The 15,617-nt window shown below is 35.1% G+C and overlaps 1 protein-coding gene across 10 annotated transcripts in view; it reads left to right on the top strand.

Annotated features, from left to right (window-relative positions):
* Positions 1-15,617, top strand: part of BTRC (beta-transducin repeat containing E3 ubiquitin protein ligase) — a 185,743-nt gene that overhangs the window by 59,033 nt on the left and 111,093 nt on the right. For 8 of the 10 annotated variants that reach the window (XM_076009832.1, XM_076009835.1, XM_012769264.3 and 5 more), the window contains one exon: positions 3,983-4,090. The exons of the other annotated variants lie outside the window; for them this stretch is intronic. In XM_076009832.1, coding sequence (XP_075865947.1) covers positions 3,989-4,090 — 102 coding nt within the window. In that variant the 5' untranslated portion in view covers positions 3,983-3,988. The remainder of the gene's footprint in view (positions 1-3,982; positions 4,091-15,617) is intronic. 10 annotated transcript variants of the gene reach the window in all.

Below are 15,617 nucleotides of genomic sequence, written 5' to 3'. Positions count from 1 at the left end.
GTGCAGATCTGACTATATTCAAGTGCAGTTTTCATACCCACACCAATTGACTTGTAATAATCGGAAATGCATCCTCTGTGTGGTGTTTGCAAGTTAATGCTGTTTTGGAAATCACACTGGTATGTCTATCTAGTATCTTTCCTGGGTGTATGTGGCTCATTATTGATTAAAATTTTATTTTGGAATTTTAGTTTAAGGAGGTAGAGTAAGCTCTTTCAGATTCTTAGTAGTTAGGAGTTTTGATAGAGGATAGGGATGAATGAATGAGGAACAGCTTAGAATCAGTAACAGTAAGGAAACTCAGATAATAACTTATCAAGTACATATTACAAAAGTAACACAGATTCATATGTAAAATGGAAAAGACAAATTATTCACAAGAGGACTGCCCGAAAAACTTACAAAAGAACATTCACAAATACAAATAAGTATGTATATTTTAATTTAAAAAAAAGAAGTCCCAAGTCTGTGGATGAAGGGCTTCTGATTAGCTTCTATACTCAACTGTGCTGTACATCATTCAGGTGGCTTCAGTATGGCTAAAAGTATATGGGCCACCTGCCCCCTTATGAAGGGAAGAGGGAAGATGGTGACAAACCATCTTCTAGTGCGTCCTCCATTTTCTTCCATTATTTCCTTTTTCCTCTTTGGTATTTCCATACTCCTTTTTTTCCTTCCCATTTATCTTTCTTGTTTTTCTCAAATTTGGTACTTCAGAATGACTATAGAGTTTCTTCTATCCATATATACCCACAACTTTAGCCAGCTGCTTAATAATGTACATTGTCTGTCATTGCCAGTGAGAGATACTCTTTTTTTTTTTTTTTTTTTTTTGAGACAGAGTCTCACTTTGTTGTCCAGGCTAGAGTGAGTGCCGTGGCGTCAGCCTAGCTCACAGCAACCTCAAACTCCTGGGCTCGAGCGATCCTTCTGCCTCAGCCTCCCGGGTAGCTGGGACTACAGGCATGCGCCACCATGCCCGGCTAATTTTTTATATATATATCAGTTGGCCAATTAATTTCTTTCTATTTATAGTAGAGACGGGGTCTCGCTCTTGCTCAGGCTGGTTTTGAACTCCTGACCTTGAGCAATCCACCCGCCTCGGCCTCCCAAGAGCTAGGATTACAGGCGTGAGCCACAGCGCCCGGCCGAGAGATACTCTTAACAGATTTCTTTTACATTAAGGATTTTTAATATAGAAGAATTTATGGTTGAGAGGATTTCACTAGAATGTAAGTCACATAAAGACAGGGATTTTTGTGATTGAGATATATATATATATATATTTTTTGGCCTGTTGTTCTAGTCCTAGTGCCCAGAAATAGTACCTAATACAAGGAAGGCATTCAATAAATATTTATTGAATAAATAATAAAACATTAGCTTTATGTGGCTGAGAGCAGTAGCTCACACCTGTAATTCTAGCAGCACTTTGGGAAGCATAAATGGGAGGATTGCTTAAGGCCAGGAGTTCAAGACCAGTCTGAGCAACAACAACAACAAAAAAGTAAAAAAGAAAAAAAAAATTAGAAGGGCACAGCAGTGCATGTGTATAGTCCCAGCTGCTTGGAAGGCTGAGGTAGGAGGATCACTTGAGCCCAGGCATTTGAGATTGCAGTGAACTATGATGACACCACTGTAGTCTAGTCCATGTAACAGAGCAAGATTCTGTCTCAAAAGAAAAAAGCTTTAAGAAAACTTCAGTGTCATGTACTTAGAAATTAACAAAGTATTCTTGATGCTTCCAGTGTAGAACAGCATTTGAACAGTGTTTCTCAATGGGAAGGAAGCTTTTTTTTTTTATCCTGTTTTACTCCTTTTCTTCTCTTGCCTTTTTCCTATATGAGAATCTCTGCTATTAATACTAAGAACCACTAGAAGAGACTGAAATTAGTATACATAATTTTAAGGAGTTATAGAGGAAATGACAGATGTGAATTGACGGAGAGGGAGAAGGTATTTACAAGTGTAAAGGATTAGGAGTAAGATGAGAATTTGGGCAAAATATCAACATTATATTAATTAATATGATAATTAGATTAATATTAAATATTAGCTAGAGTGCCAGGGTCAGTTGGAAGGACAGAGAAGGTGAGTTGACATAGGCAACAGGGAAATGTTTAGATTGATAGAGTGCTTGGATTTCATACAGCGGATAGGGGAGCCATTATGAATTATTGAGGAAAGTGACATGAAAAGAAAGTGAAGACAATTATTTATTCTATTTAGCTGATGTTTGTAAAATGTATTGTAGCTTGAGGTGAAGAAACATTAGAAATAGTGAACAAAGTTGGGAGGTTGTTACAGTAGTTCAAAGCGGCTTAGCTGTTTCACTTGGTATATTATCCAGCAATGCCTTTAGCAGATACCTTTCTTTTGAAGCCTGATGTCTACTTTATGACCTGGGGATGAATGGAGGCAGAAGGAAGAGTTATGTACTACCAAGCAATAGGCCAGGATTCTAGTCCCTTCTTCTTTACTGCATAAATTCATGATCATGGACAAATACCAATTTCTCCTGGACTTCAATTGCCTAAATTATAAAATGAGAATAGTGATCTGAAAGCAGGGGTCTAGGTTAGATCAGTTTTTGGAGTTCTTTGCAGACTTTTATCCTTTTATCAATTATAAATGGTTTCAACAATGAATACATTTTGCTTCCAAGCATTAATTCCTACAACTGTAGTGAATATATATATATATATGACAGGATCTCGCTCTTGCTCAGGCTGGTCTTAAACTACTGAGCTCAGCTCAAATGATCCACCCGCCTCCGCCTCCCAGAGTGCTAGATTATAGGCATGTGCCACTGCACCCGACCCAACTGTAGTGTTTTAAGAAGGAAAAAAAAACTATGATATTAAATATTTTAAACTCTGTAATTTAAAGTTTAATATTACCCATATTGACCATTATATTTAAAAATATGTATTCTTATTTTTATATGTGCTCTGATTAGGTAGATTTTTGGTAGCACTGTCAAGTTGATGGGATAAAACTTGAGTCTTGTACTTTTAGAGAAGCATGAGTAATGTAAAAATTATTATGAAATGTATATTGTCTATAGGTGCAATAACATCAATATTGTTTATATAGAGTTACTAGAAATTGTACTTTCTACCCTTTTTTCCTACTTAATTCTCTCTCTCTCTCTCTCTATATATATACACACACACACACACACACACACACACACACACTTGAATGTACTTTTTTTTTTGTTTAGAAAGTTTTAATACCAGCAGCTTTTTGAGTTTTCTCTCTCTTTCTTTCTCTATGTCCCGGTTTCTCTTTTTTCTTTGTTGTTTTCCCTTCTGTTTGGATTGTTTTTTGCCCCACCCGCACTTTAATCCATCTGGAAAGATGAAGAGGCAGCTGCTATGGTAACTGTGCATTTTGGTTAATGAATAACAGTCTAACAAGATACATAAAACATATGCAAACTGTTCAGAGTTGGTTGCTGTCAAAGCCATAGGGATACCATACTTTTTCTTTTCCTTCTTAAGAAAAAAAAATCTTCATTTTCTTATAGTATTTTGTTTTCTATTATAGTTTACTATTCCTAATATTGTAATGCTGTGGTAAACTCTATTCCATTTTCTACTTAATCTGTACCATATTTCACCCTGTGGTGAATTTATGGGTAATGAGTTGAGATACATAGAGGAAAAGAATTGATCAATTGGATTAAGAAGATTTCCTTTAGACTAACACGTACAAGAATAAGGACAAACATTTCGCCTAAAAATTTGGTTTTTTGACCTATAACTTCTTTTTTTTAGCCCTTGCTTTTTGGCCACTAGTGCCCCTTTGCGTTTCTCTCTGGGGTTAGTACCAATAAGTAGTATGTTTCTTGAAGATGTTTCTGTCATAAAGGCCAGCTGCAACTGGAATATTGCATTCAGCCAAGCCTTGAAAATTCCTGTAATCTGTGCCATCCTGTCTCATACTGTTCCATCTCATAGTTGTCCTCTCTCTGCAGTGCTCTATGCCCAGGTCTCTGTGGCTGGGCTGCTCCAGCCTGGCGGACAGCATGCCTTCGCTGCGATGCCTGTATAACCCAGGGACTGGCGCACTCACAGCTTTCCAGGTACTTTCTCTGTCTCTGTGGGTTATTTGCGGGCATTAGTGTGTGTGTCTAATTCATTAGTATGTCCCTCCTCTTTCCCATGCTTTACTTATACTCACCTTTTCTCCTATATATTGCCTGTATTTCACATCACTCAATACTCCTTTAATGATTAATTTTTAATGTAAGTCCAGAACAATCTACTCTTAAGACATTTTTATCATGATTGGTTTGCTAAAATTGATATAGCACAATTTGACTGTTGGGTCTCATATCTAGTAAAAGTGTGATAGTAAGCTCAATAAATAACAATTCAATATGTAATGTTTGTTCTGGACCTACATAAAGCCAATTAATGTAATCAGTTGCCTGAGCATCTTCTTTTTTTTTTTTTCCCAATTACTGAAAATATAAAGTGCTCTATTCAGAGTATCTCTTGGTTATTATACTACTATATATATATATATTTTCTATAAACTGTTGTATTTATATCTTGATTAATGGTTCTAGTTTCAAGGTGAAAAGGCCTTTGAGACCTTTGGGTACAATATTCCGCTTGAGACCGTCCAGCTGGTCTTGTATGGATTGAAGGATTCTAGTTCACCTCAGCCTTTCTTAGAGGCCAGGAGGTTAGTTCTAGGATGTGAGAGAAAACTTTAGAAGAAGAAAATGGAAAATTTTAGATGAAAATGTAAGAAAAAGCTTGGTGCCCATTGCTTATAGATTAGGGTAATCTAATATGTACTATGGGATAGTTGTCTTGCCAGAGTATTATCTATCTACCTCAGTTATCTGGAATTTGTGCTTAATTAGCATTTGTAGTAATACACATGAAATTTGTTTTTAAATTTGTTTTTAACCTATGTAGTTCACATTCTATTTAAAAGAAGTTTGAAGACAAGCTGTAAGTAGCAGAATGCTTATGACTAAATCTTACTTTAAAAGGGTAGGTTAAGTATTCCATATTCCTGATCTGTATTAACAGTTGCTAGTCTTTATTGATACTATTTTACTAATGACAATGGTAGAGATTTTAATTTTTCCTTTGTAAAATTTTATATTAAACTTCATTGGCTTATACTATGAGATACAATATAGTAAAGCATGTAAGCTCTACAGTTAGTCAAATCAAGTCTTAAATGTTGTCTTTGTCACTGGTAGTATGATCTTTGTGGTTTTTTGGTTTTTTTTTTGGTTGTTTTTTTGAGACAGAGTCTCACTCTTTTGCCTGGGCTAGAGTGCCGTGGCATCAGCCTAGCTCACAGCAACCTGAAACTCCTGGGCTCAAGAGATCCTCCTGCCTCAGCCTCCGAAGTAGCTGGGACTACAGGCATGCACCACCATGCCCAGCTAATTTCTTCTCTATAGTTTTAGTTGGCCAATTACTTTCTTTATATTTTTAGTAGAGACAGGGTCTTTCTCTTGCTCAGGTTGGTTTCGAACTCCTGACCTTGAGCGATCCTCCTGCCTCTGCCTCCCAGAGTGCTAGGATTACAGGCGTGAGCCACCGCGCCTGGCCTGGTAGTATGATCTTGAACAAGTTGTTTCCTTATCTGTAAATGTATACTATTATAAACATGATTGCTATTATTAGAGAGTATTGATGTCCAGAGAGTGTCTATTTATTTCAAAGTGAAATTTCTCATGTTTTAATTATATGTCATACTGACATAGGATTCTGCCCTCAAGGAACCATAGTCTAGCCTATTGGTTTTTTACCCTTTTTTGCATTGCAGTGAGTGTAGCCAGTCTGCAAAGTCTGAGGAAACTGTAATTCCCCCACTTCAGAAACCAGTTGCAAGTTTAGGGGCCTCCATGACCACTCACAGGTTTGATAATTTGCTGGAAAGGATTCAGAACTCACTGAAAGCAGTTATACTCACAGTTTATTACAGGGAAAAGATACAGGTTAAAAATAGCCAAAAGAAGAGACACATAGAGCAGAATCTCTGGGAGGAGTCCAACTGTAGAATTTACTATCATCCTCCCTCCATGGAGTTAGGGATGGCTTATGGCATCCCAGCCAGTGTGTTGACAGTATACACACAGCATTACCAACCATGAAACTCACCCAAGCCTTTAGTGTCTAGAGTTTGCATTGGAGTGCAATCACATACTGACCTTTAGTCTCCAGCCTTCTTCCCATAGATAACACTAATGCCTTTAGTCTCTGTTTCTTCCTGGTGTTGGAACTAATAAGGTGTTGTGCTCAACACTTCCAACATGAATCACATTTGTCCAGTACTAAAGCTATCAGGCAAGGAGTTCAGGGGCCTAGAGACAACCTCCTAGTAGCCAAGGCAAAGACCAGAGCTCTCTTTAGAGAAGGTTAATTCTTTACTACACAGTGATCCTGCAGCCCGTTGAGAATCTGATAAGAACTATTGATCTTGGGTATATAGGCAAAATTTTATTTAATTGTTATATATGATTATTATATTTGTATTGTGAAATGAGCAAGAGAGCAATTAAATCATGGCTGGGCACACTGGCTCACGCCTGTAATCCTAGCACTGTGGGAGGCTGAGGCAGGAGGATCGCTTGAGGCCAGGAGTTTGAGACCAACCTGAGAAAGACCCTGTCTCTATAAAAAATAGAAAAATTAGCTGGGCATGGTGGGGTGCAACTGTAGTCCCAGCTACTCAGGAGGCTGAGACAGAAGGATGGCTTGAGCCCAGGAGTTTGAGGTTGCAGTGAGCTATGATAATGCCACTGCTCTCTGGCCCTGAGTGACAGCAAGTTCTTGTCTCAGAAAGAAAAATAAATAAATAAATAACATAATCTTCCAAATGGATAAATTCTTGAAGAAAACGTGCAAGGAGCCATAAGAATATATGACAGAGGGACCTGATTTAACCTGAGGATTGGGGTGAGGAGAGCTAGGTAAAGAATGTTTAAGATCTAAAGGATGAGTAGACATTAATAAGCCAAAAAGGAGGAGAGGAGGAGGGACATTTCAGGCACAAGGAAGAGCCAGTGCAAAGGCTCCAAGGACAGATGAGGCTTGTTGCATTTAAGGATGCTACTGAAAACAAGATAATTATTTGAGACAATAAAGAAAAAAGGGAGAATGAAGTGAAAAAAGACTAGGGAAGTTGATCACTCAGGACTTGTGGGCCATTGAAAGTAGGTAGTCTTGATGCTAAGATTAGTAAATCACTGAAGGGATTTAAACACAAGTTTGACCTGATACAATTTTCATTACTCTGGCATGAAAAGATGCATTTAGATGCATTACTCTGGCTATAAGAAGGATAATTTCAGTAATTGAGGAGAGAGATGATGGCAACTTGGTTTTGGCCTCAGGAGCCCTTTGCACTCTTAAAAATTATTAAGTACCCTTAAGTGCTTTTGTTTATGTGGATTTTATCTATTCATATTTACTATAGTTGAATTTAGAAACTGAGAAAACATTTAAATATTTATTAATTCTCTTTAACCTGTGGCATATCATTACATACAAATAACATTTGTATAAAAATATGTTTTCCTCCCAAAATTAAGACTGGCATTGTATTACATTTAAAAAAAATCTCCTTAATATCTGCATTAATAAAAGACAGCTGGATTCTCATATCTGCTTTTGCATTCAATCTGCTGTGATATGTTGTTTGGGTTGAAATATATGAGGACTATCTGGCCTGGCACAGATACATAGTTTGAAAAGGGAAAGATATTTTGATACCTTCTTCAGGTAATTCTGATTTCTTAAAGATTAGTTGCAGTATAGGATCTGAAACCTAATCAGTGAACTTCCTGTGTTGTTATCTTACAATCCATTGGTCTCAGTTTTTTCAACAAATCATGCTGGACCATTTGGATATCCTTATTCAAAACAGTGAACCTCAACTGTTAACTATGCCATATACAAAAATTGTTGAGATGGATCATAGACCTACATATGAGCAAAAATATAAAACTAATAGAACATGGGGGAGAAAAAACTCACTTGCAACTTTGGGTTAGGCAAAGATTTCTTAGATAAGACAAAAAAAATGAACCCTTAAAATAACTAATAAATTAGACTTCACTGTTTTGAAAATTTCTGTGAGAAAACATTTATGACACATATCTAATAAAATACTTGTATTCAGAATACATAAAGAACTCTTACAATAGGATAAACTACCTGATAAAATAATGGGCAACCAGGCACAGTGGCGTACACTTACATTCGTAGCCACTTGGGAGGCTGAGACAGGAGGCCACTGCACTTCAGGTGGTGTAACATTTTCAGAAATAAATAAAGAAATAAATGAAATCAAGTAATAGGCAAAAAATTTGAATAGATACACCACCAAAGAGTATATACAAATAGCAAATAAGCACATGAAAAGATGCACAGTATTTTCAGTCATCAGGGAAATGCAAATTTAAACCACAGTGAAATACGACTATTATACATTGCTACCTACATGCCGATTCCTACCCCTGGATACAGGCATGGGAATTCAGTAGACCCTAGGTAGTCAATGTATCCTAGCTTAATTTGAGAAATGTTATGTTAGAAAAATTCCTTGAAAGTAGAAGCAATCGCTTCACCTCTTATCTATTGACCTCCACAGTGCCCCTTTGAGTGCTTTTTAGTAGTTTGTTGCTCAGTGATATGGATAGGTTTGGACTATAATTAGACAAGTCGTAAAAATAATCATACATAATTAAAAATCGTGCAAGTTAAAATCTTCTGACTTGGACTCCAAGGCACCAAAAAAAAAAAATTCAAATTTTTATTTTGCCTAAAGTGATCTTAAGTCTTTAGGCGAAATGAAAGGTCAGTAGGAAAGAATTCTGAACAAATTCACCATCACTATCAAGGCTTTCTCTATCTGGTCCTAATCAAAACTTAACAAATATTTATTTAAAAAAATAATCTTCTCATAAGTGACTACTTCTGGGGTATATCTGGAGAAAGATTGGTTTAGAGATTTTTTCTGGAAGATTCAAGAATAAATTGGATGTGTGGGCCTGAACTATTGCAGGAGTGAAATTGTGTGGCATAGGCAGAAACAAGATGCTTACGCAACATCTTAACAGAAGAAGCCCCAAAGGTCAGTGTGTGGTGTGGGTGATAATAACATGGTCCCTGGTGTCAGATTGCCTGGTATTTGAGCCTGGCTTTGGTATTTTCTAGGTAAGACCTTTGTATAAGTACTTGACCTATCTATACCTCAAGTTCCTTATCATCAATAATAATGATATATTATTATCAATAATAATATCTATCTTATAGGGTTGATGCTAGGATTAAATGAGTTGATTTATATTAGGTCCTTAAAACACTGTCTAGCGGATTGAGTTTTATATTATTAGGAAAAAATGCATGAAGAGGCGGGGCACGGTGGCTCATGCCTGTAATCCTAGCACTCTCGGAGGCAAAGGCAGGAGGATTACTTGAGGCCAGGAGTTCGAGACCCCGTCTCTACAAAAAATAGAAAAAATTAGCTGCTTGCTGTCTACAAGAAATAGAAAACATCAGCTGGGTATAGTGACACGTGCCTGTAGTCCAGCTACTTGGGAGGCTGAGGCAGGACAATCACTTGAGCTTAGGAGTTTTAGGTTGCAGTGGCTGTGATAATGCCACTGCGCTCTAGCCAGGGTGATAGAGTGAGACTCTCTCTCTCAAAAAGAAAAAAAAATGGAGGACTAGTTGTCCAGTTTGCTATAAAACAGTATGCTAGTAAATCTTATTTTTTTCATAGTGTGTAGTCTAATTTTTTTGTAAGGAAGCCTACTCTTGGTTCAGGTATTGATGAGAAAATTTTGCTTTCCCAACATTGTTATAACTATGAATATTTATTTTTCTTGACTTATCTTCAGCAAGACCATTATTTAAGTAGCAAGAATGGAAGTAATGGGTTCATGTGCTGGTTTTATCCTATTAATTCAATAATTTATTCTATGTCAGGTTCAGCACACACATGTGCTTGATATTGCTGGTTGACTAATTGGCAGAAACAGAATATAGTACTTCCTATTCCCACTACAGGAATTATAACAATCTTAGTACATTTGTATCTTTCTGATTTGGGTTTTATTTTTACTTACTTAGATTTTTATTTAGATAAAATTTACATATAGTGAAATACACAGCTCTTAAATGTACTCTTAGATGAGTTTTGAAAATGTATACATTTGTGTAACCTACCTCGATCGCAAAATATATTTAAAAGAACATTTCCATAATCTGAGAAAGTTTCCTTGTACTCTTTTCCAGTTAATACATATCCCCCATCCGCAATTACTGTTCTGATTTGTCAGTCAAAATTAGCTTAGCCTGTTCTTGAACTTCATATAAATGCAGTCATATATAAGATACATTCTTTTTTTTTTTTTTTTTTCTTTTACTCTTCATAACACCTGGAAAGATATATTCTTTTGTGTCAGTTTTCTTCCTATCAGCATAATGTTTTTGAGATTTATCCATGTTGTGTGTATCAGTGGTTCTTTTTTATTGCTGAATATATTCCATTGTCTTAGTTCACCACAATTTGTTCATACATTTGTTTATTGATAGGTATTCAGATTATTTCCAGTTTTCTGTGTATTATGAAGAAAGCTACTAAAAGCGGTTTTGTGTAAATCTTTCTTTGACATGTGTTTTTATTTCTCTTGGGTAAATATGTAAGAGTGGAATTGCTGGGTCATAGAGTAAGTATATTTTTAACTTTAAAAGAGACAGTCAAGTAATACTTCAAAGTTGTTTTCCCAGTAGGAATACTTATTTTTACTAATATTGACAAATGTGTTTAAGGAAGTGTCTCAGTAATAGCCTCACGGCCTTTTTTCTAAGCATCTTAAGAAATCAAAATTCTCATAACAATAGAGAAGGAAGAACTGTGGGTCCATTGCTGGATTTGTTGGATTATCCTCAGTAACTCAGATTGAAACTACAATATTGGGATGGTTTGATCATTGACATTTCAAACCACACATTTTAAGCTAGTGACAGAGAAGATGCTGAAAAATTGCTTAAATAGATTCCATGAGGATACGTTTAGTTTGAACATATTTTTATTTTCATTATTCCATTGGTTTATTCTGAAAAGCATATAAGTGATTAAGAGGATTTCTGTTGATTAACAGATGTATTTTGTGGAATCGTTTGCTCATCCTCAGCAAATAGTGATCTTATAATCTATAATATTAAATGAGCAGTAGAAAGTGCTTAAAAACAGATGAGTAATTAAGATCCTTTTTTTTCTTTAGATACTGAAAGAGAAATGAAATTCTAACAATAAGAATATAAATAGATCTATATGACCTTAGCATATTTTAGGTGTCAAGTATAGTTAGTAATTTTAAGGAAGTCTTGAACTAAGTGAAAATATATTTTAAAATTAGCTAAGGGTCCTTTGTTAAAGATTGCAGTTGTTGGGGGTTAAATACAGGAGAGATAATGTATTTTATTACCTAAGAATGCTTACAAGTTGACTAAATTTTACCGTATACAGAGTAAAATGTTAAAAATGGAATACTATTAGGGAAATTAAGCATTATTCTGTATATGTATGGAAGACTTAATTTTACAATTGAGATTTTAGGGGAATATGGATTATCACATTGAAAGTAAATTAACATTCAAATCCTATTACAAAATAATACCATAAGGAAAATTATCCCATGACAAAAATACTTATATAGCCCTAGCTGATGGCCCCTGTATTGTATATGAATAATTTCATATTATACAGGACAGTTGCTGTATAATTCAAATTTTAGTTATTTTTTGTGCATGTGTTAACATTTGACCTATAATTATCCTAGCTATATCACTTATCTTAGGGGTTTGCAGAGAGTGACAAACATGTTTTGTTTGTTTTGTGGGGAAATTTTTTTTTTTGGCTTATAAAACTAATTATTGCTTATTGTGGAATATGTAAATTGTTTGGTAAATATTTAAATAAGAGAGTATCACCCATAATCCTTTCATTTTAAGATAATTGTAATTAATATGTTAGTTACCTTTGATTTGGAATGAGTTAACTATGCATGTGCACACAGAGGCGTGTCCAGATAGTTGTTTTGTTTTTAAATGTTATTACCATTTTTATTATAAAACATAGAAATAAAAAATTTAATATTGTAGAAAATACAGAGAAATAGAAAGAAGAAAGGAAATATCTTAAATGTCTAGAAATATTACTATTTCTATGATATTTAGTACTTTCTGAATTTCACCTATATCATGCTCAATTTCGTGCTCAAATTCTACAGTCATCAGCTGGTAACACTGATTTTGGTTACTGTTATCTCTTGGACAGTTGTGCACATGTTTTTAAATTGAATGAAGTTTGAACTTAGCTTATATCCCACCACCACTTCCCTCTCATACGATTTTTAGCCGTTTCAAATTTTGCAGTTCCCTGAAGGCACAGTGTTCTCTGATGCATCTGTATCTTTGCATATCCCGTGCTCCTTACCTGGAGAACCTTACCCTAAACATCTGTTCTCCCTTATCCCCTCCCAGCTTTTATCTACCTGGCTAATTCCTAATCTTCAAAATTCAACTCAAATTGCGCTAGGATAAAGGCCCTCCCTGATATTTACTTTCTTTGCCTGAAACTGGTCAGAGCATCTGTACCCATAGCATGCAATAGGTACCTCTGTCATAGCACTGATAAACTATTGTAATTGTGTATTTGTCTCTCTCCCTTATGAGACTGTGAGTTTCTTGAGGGCAGGACTATGTTTTGTTCATTTCATATTTACAGTGTGAAGTGTAATATTTGATACTTTTTGTGAATTAATGAATAGATTTAGATAATTTGAAGAAAAGTATCAAATAGCATGTATGTTGTAGAGGAAAGCATTTAATTGCTAAATACACACAAATGTTCTGTATTCGAAAAGAAATCATGATAATTAACCCTTCCAAAGACTACACATTTACACAGAAAAGAGAAAAACATGCTAAGTCTGATTTGTGAGCATGCCTCAAATTTTATACATTTGGCTTTTATACAGCTCAAGCTATGATGATCACCTCTGAATTGGATCCTGTATGCTTAATTTGACTCTCATTGCTGAACAAATGCACGTTTCAAGCTATAGTGGCACTGCCAGCCAGCTAACAGATCAGTTTCAATGATGTCAACATCTTTCTTTTCGTAGTGGTATATGTTTATGCAATTATTTTACTATTTTATTGCATTTTACCTTATTCTTTAAAAGAATAAGCACTGGGAAAATTGAAATGCAGATAGTGATAAACAACAGTCTAGAGAAAAGATGGAAATCATTAGCCACATTGAAAGTGACCCTTTATTAGAGCCTTGATTAGGCACAGAGTTTAAAAAGTACAGGTGCAAAATGTTGGAAATATATGATTGAAGATAATATCCCAAAAAGAAAGCATAGTTTTTAAAATATAATAAAGTATAATAAAATAAAATATAATAAAGTATAATAAAATAAATATAAATAAAATATAATAAAGTATAATAAAATAAAATAAAGTATAATATTTAAAAATATTTATGCTAATATTGAAATCTGTTGTTTCCTCTTCTACCCTTCATAACCTTTATGTGCATCTCAGTAAGAAAAGTAGAGATAACCTGAATTTGCTACATTTTACCTTATCCTGGAAATAGTCTGCTTGGAGAAATGACATCTTGGGCTGATATGTCTTTCCAGATGCCTGCTTGGTTATTTAAATAACTACTTCACATTTTGTAATAACAGATTCCTCTATTTGTGAGTATTTTGACATGTCTATGATGCAGCTAATATTCCTTTACAGGCATTACCTAAAGAGTATACCAAATCATCTTATTGTGAGACAATCAGATTTCCTTAAAAAAAGTTCTGTAAATTTTTCATGATGAATTCTCAAAATTAAATTCTTCACTCCACAAAGAGGGCTTATTGCTTATTTTATTTGTGTTGAATAATGTTGGATTTTTCCTAATTGCACTAACTTCAACAGTACCCTTAATGGCAGAAGGGAGAGTATAGGTGCCACAGGGGGCCTGAAGTTGCCCCAGTGAAGCACAAACCAGAAGGATGGAATTGATGAAAACTTTTAGAGGTAATGGGAGCTTCTGTGGTTATACTCTCCTTATGAGACAAATTCTTGCTATGGGCAGTTAAGACTTACCTGTGTCCTCTGGAGAGGTACATACTACTTTCTTTATATTCCAAGATTACCTTATTATTGCCATCTTTGTGCTGAGTAGAGGCCGTAGTACCACAGGAGTTCTTTTTGTGATTCTTTTCAGTAATCATTATTGGATGTTTTGTGACTGCCACAGCCATTTGTACCTTCTTTCACTATTGTTCTGCTTTATATGGTGGTGTTTTATTGTTTTGCTGTCTGCCCTTGTGTGTATTTCCAGACTTGGTATTTTATGTCCACTGCCAAGATGTGGAAATTTGGTAGATTGACAGCATTCAGGAAACTGTTTCCCTTGTCATTTTTCATGAAGAAAGAAACTCAAATTATTTACAAGTGCCTCATTAAAAAAAAAAAAAGTCCAATCTCTTGACTTGTTTAGCTGCATAGGCATCTAAGAACTTAATGCATTACTATTGGGAGCTGATACATATGAGTTTTGTTTTTCCTGAGAGTGATGTTGAATAGCTTTGAGCTTTTCTATATTCTCTTGACCAGTCCTCTGGAGACCAAGTCTATTGTATTTTGAAATAGTTATTTGAGCTTGGGATGTAGTACATCATGATGAAAAGGGATTTTGCAGTGTACCTTCTCCTGGTGGGTTATCTGTCATCTGCCTTTTAAAGTTCTCAGGTGTACCATTCAAATCCTTCAGACCCTTTGTTCAAATCCACAAACCTAGTATCTGTGGCTTGGTATAAATTAAACTGAATTTCTGTGCCCTGTAAAATTGACATGAAGAAAAGGAGTATTCATTTTCATACATGATCCTTTTGTAAAATTTCAAGTATTACCCTAATTGGGTTTAATTAGTTGTGTGTGTTGGGTAAGATGGTTATAAATAGGGACAGAGTAGCAGGATAAGTCATCTCATTTTATCTTTCCATGTTTCAAACACATACATGTATATACTGCACTATTTCAAACTAGTAAATATAAAGCTTTTGTATATGAACATGAGAAGCTTTATATTTAAAAGAATACATGATTAGTTTTACTAAAATATAGATGCTGCTCATTGCAATTTATACACTTTACATGAGCCATTGTTTTAAGGAGTACCTGTTTCTTCACTGATAATAAACCATAAAAGAAAATTTTTGGATAATATTAGTATAATTCCCCTAGATTTTTTAATTGGCTGGTCATTAATTTTTTTAAGCATTTCAGCTGCCCCATAATACAGTCCTTTGGGGGGAATTGTAAAATGAGGATAAAATGGGTACAGGATCCATCAACTTGAAAATAACACAGTGTTTGACCAGATTCTCTTTTGTATTCCCTACTCTGATTCTGTTCCAGTAGTCCTGGAAGTGTGCCTATGGACTATTTACAGTGAAATTATAAAACTGAATCATGATTTTGGTGAATAGAAGCCAGAGCATGCGGCTCCGGCAGCCCAGCTGGCAATAAGCTCTCCCTAGGTTTATGAAT

The sequence above is a fragment of the Microcebus murinus genome, chromosome 14 (genome assembly GCF_040939455.1).
Source record: "Microcebus murinus isolate Inina chromosome 14, M.murinus_Inina_mat1.0, whole genome shotgun sequence".
Classification (NCBI taxonomy): Eukaryota; Metazoa; Chordata; class Mammalia; order Primates; family Cheirogaleidae; genus Microcebus; species Microcebus murinus.
Note: the sequence above shows the minus strand (reverse complement) of the source record. Positions and strands in the feature narration are given on the sequence as shown.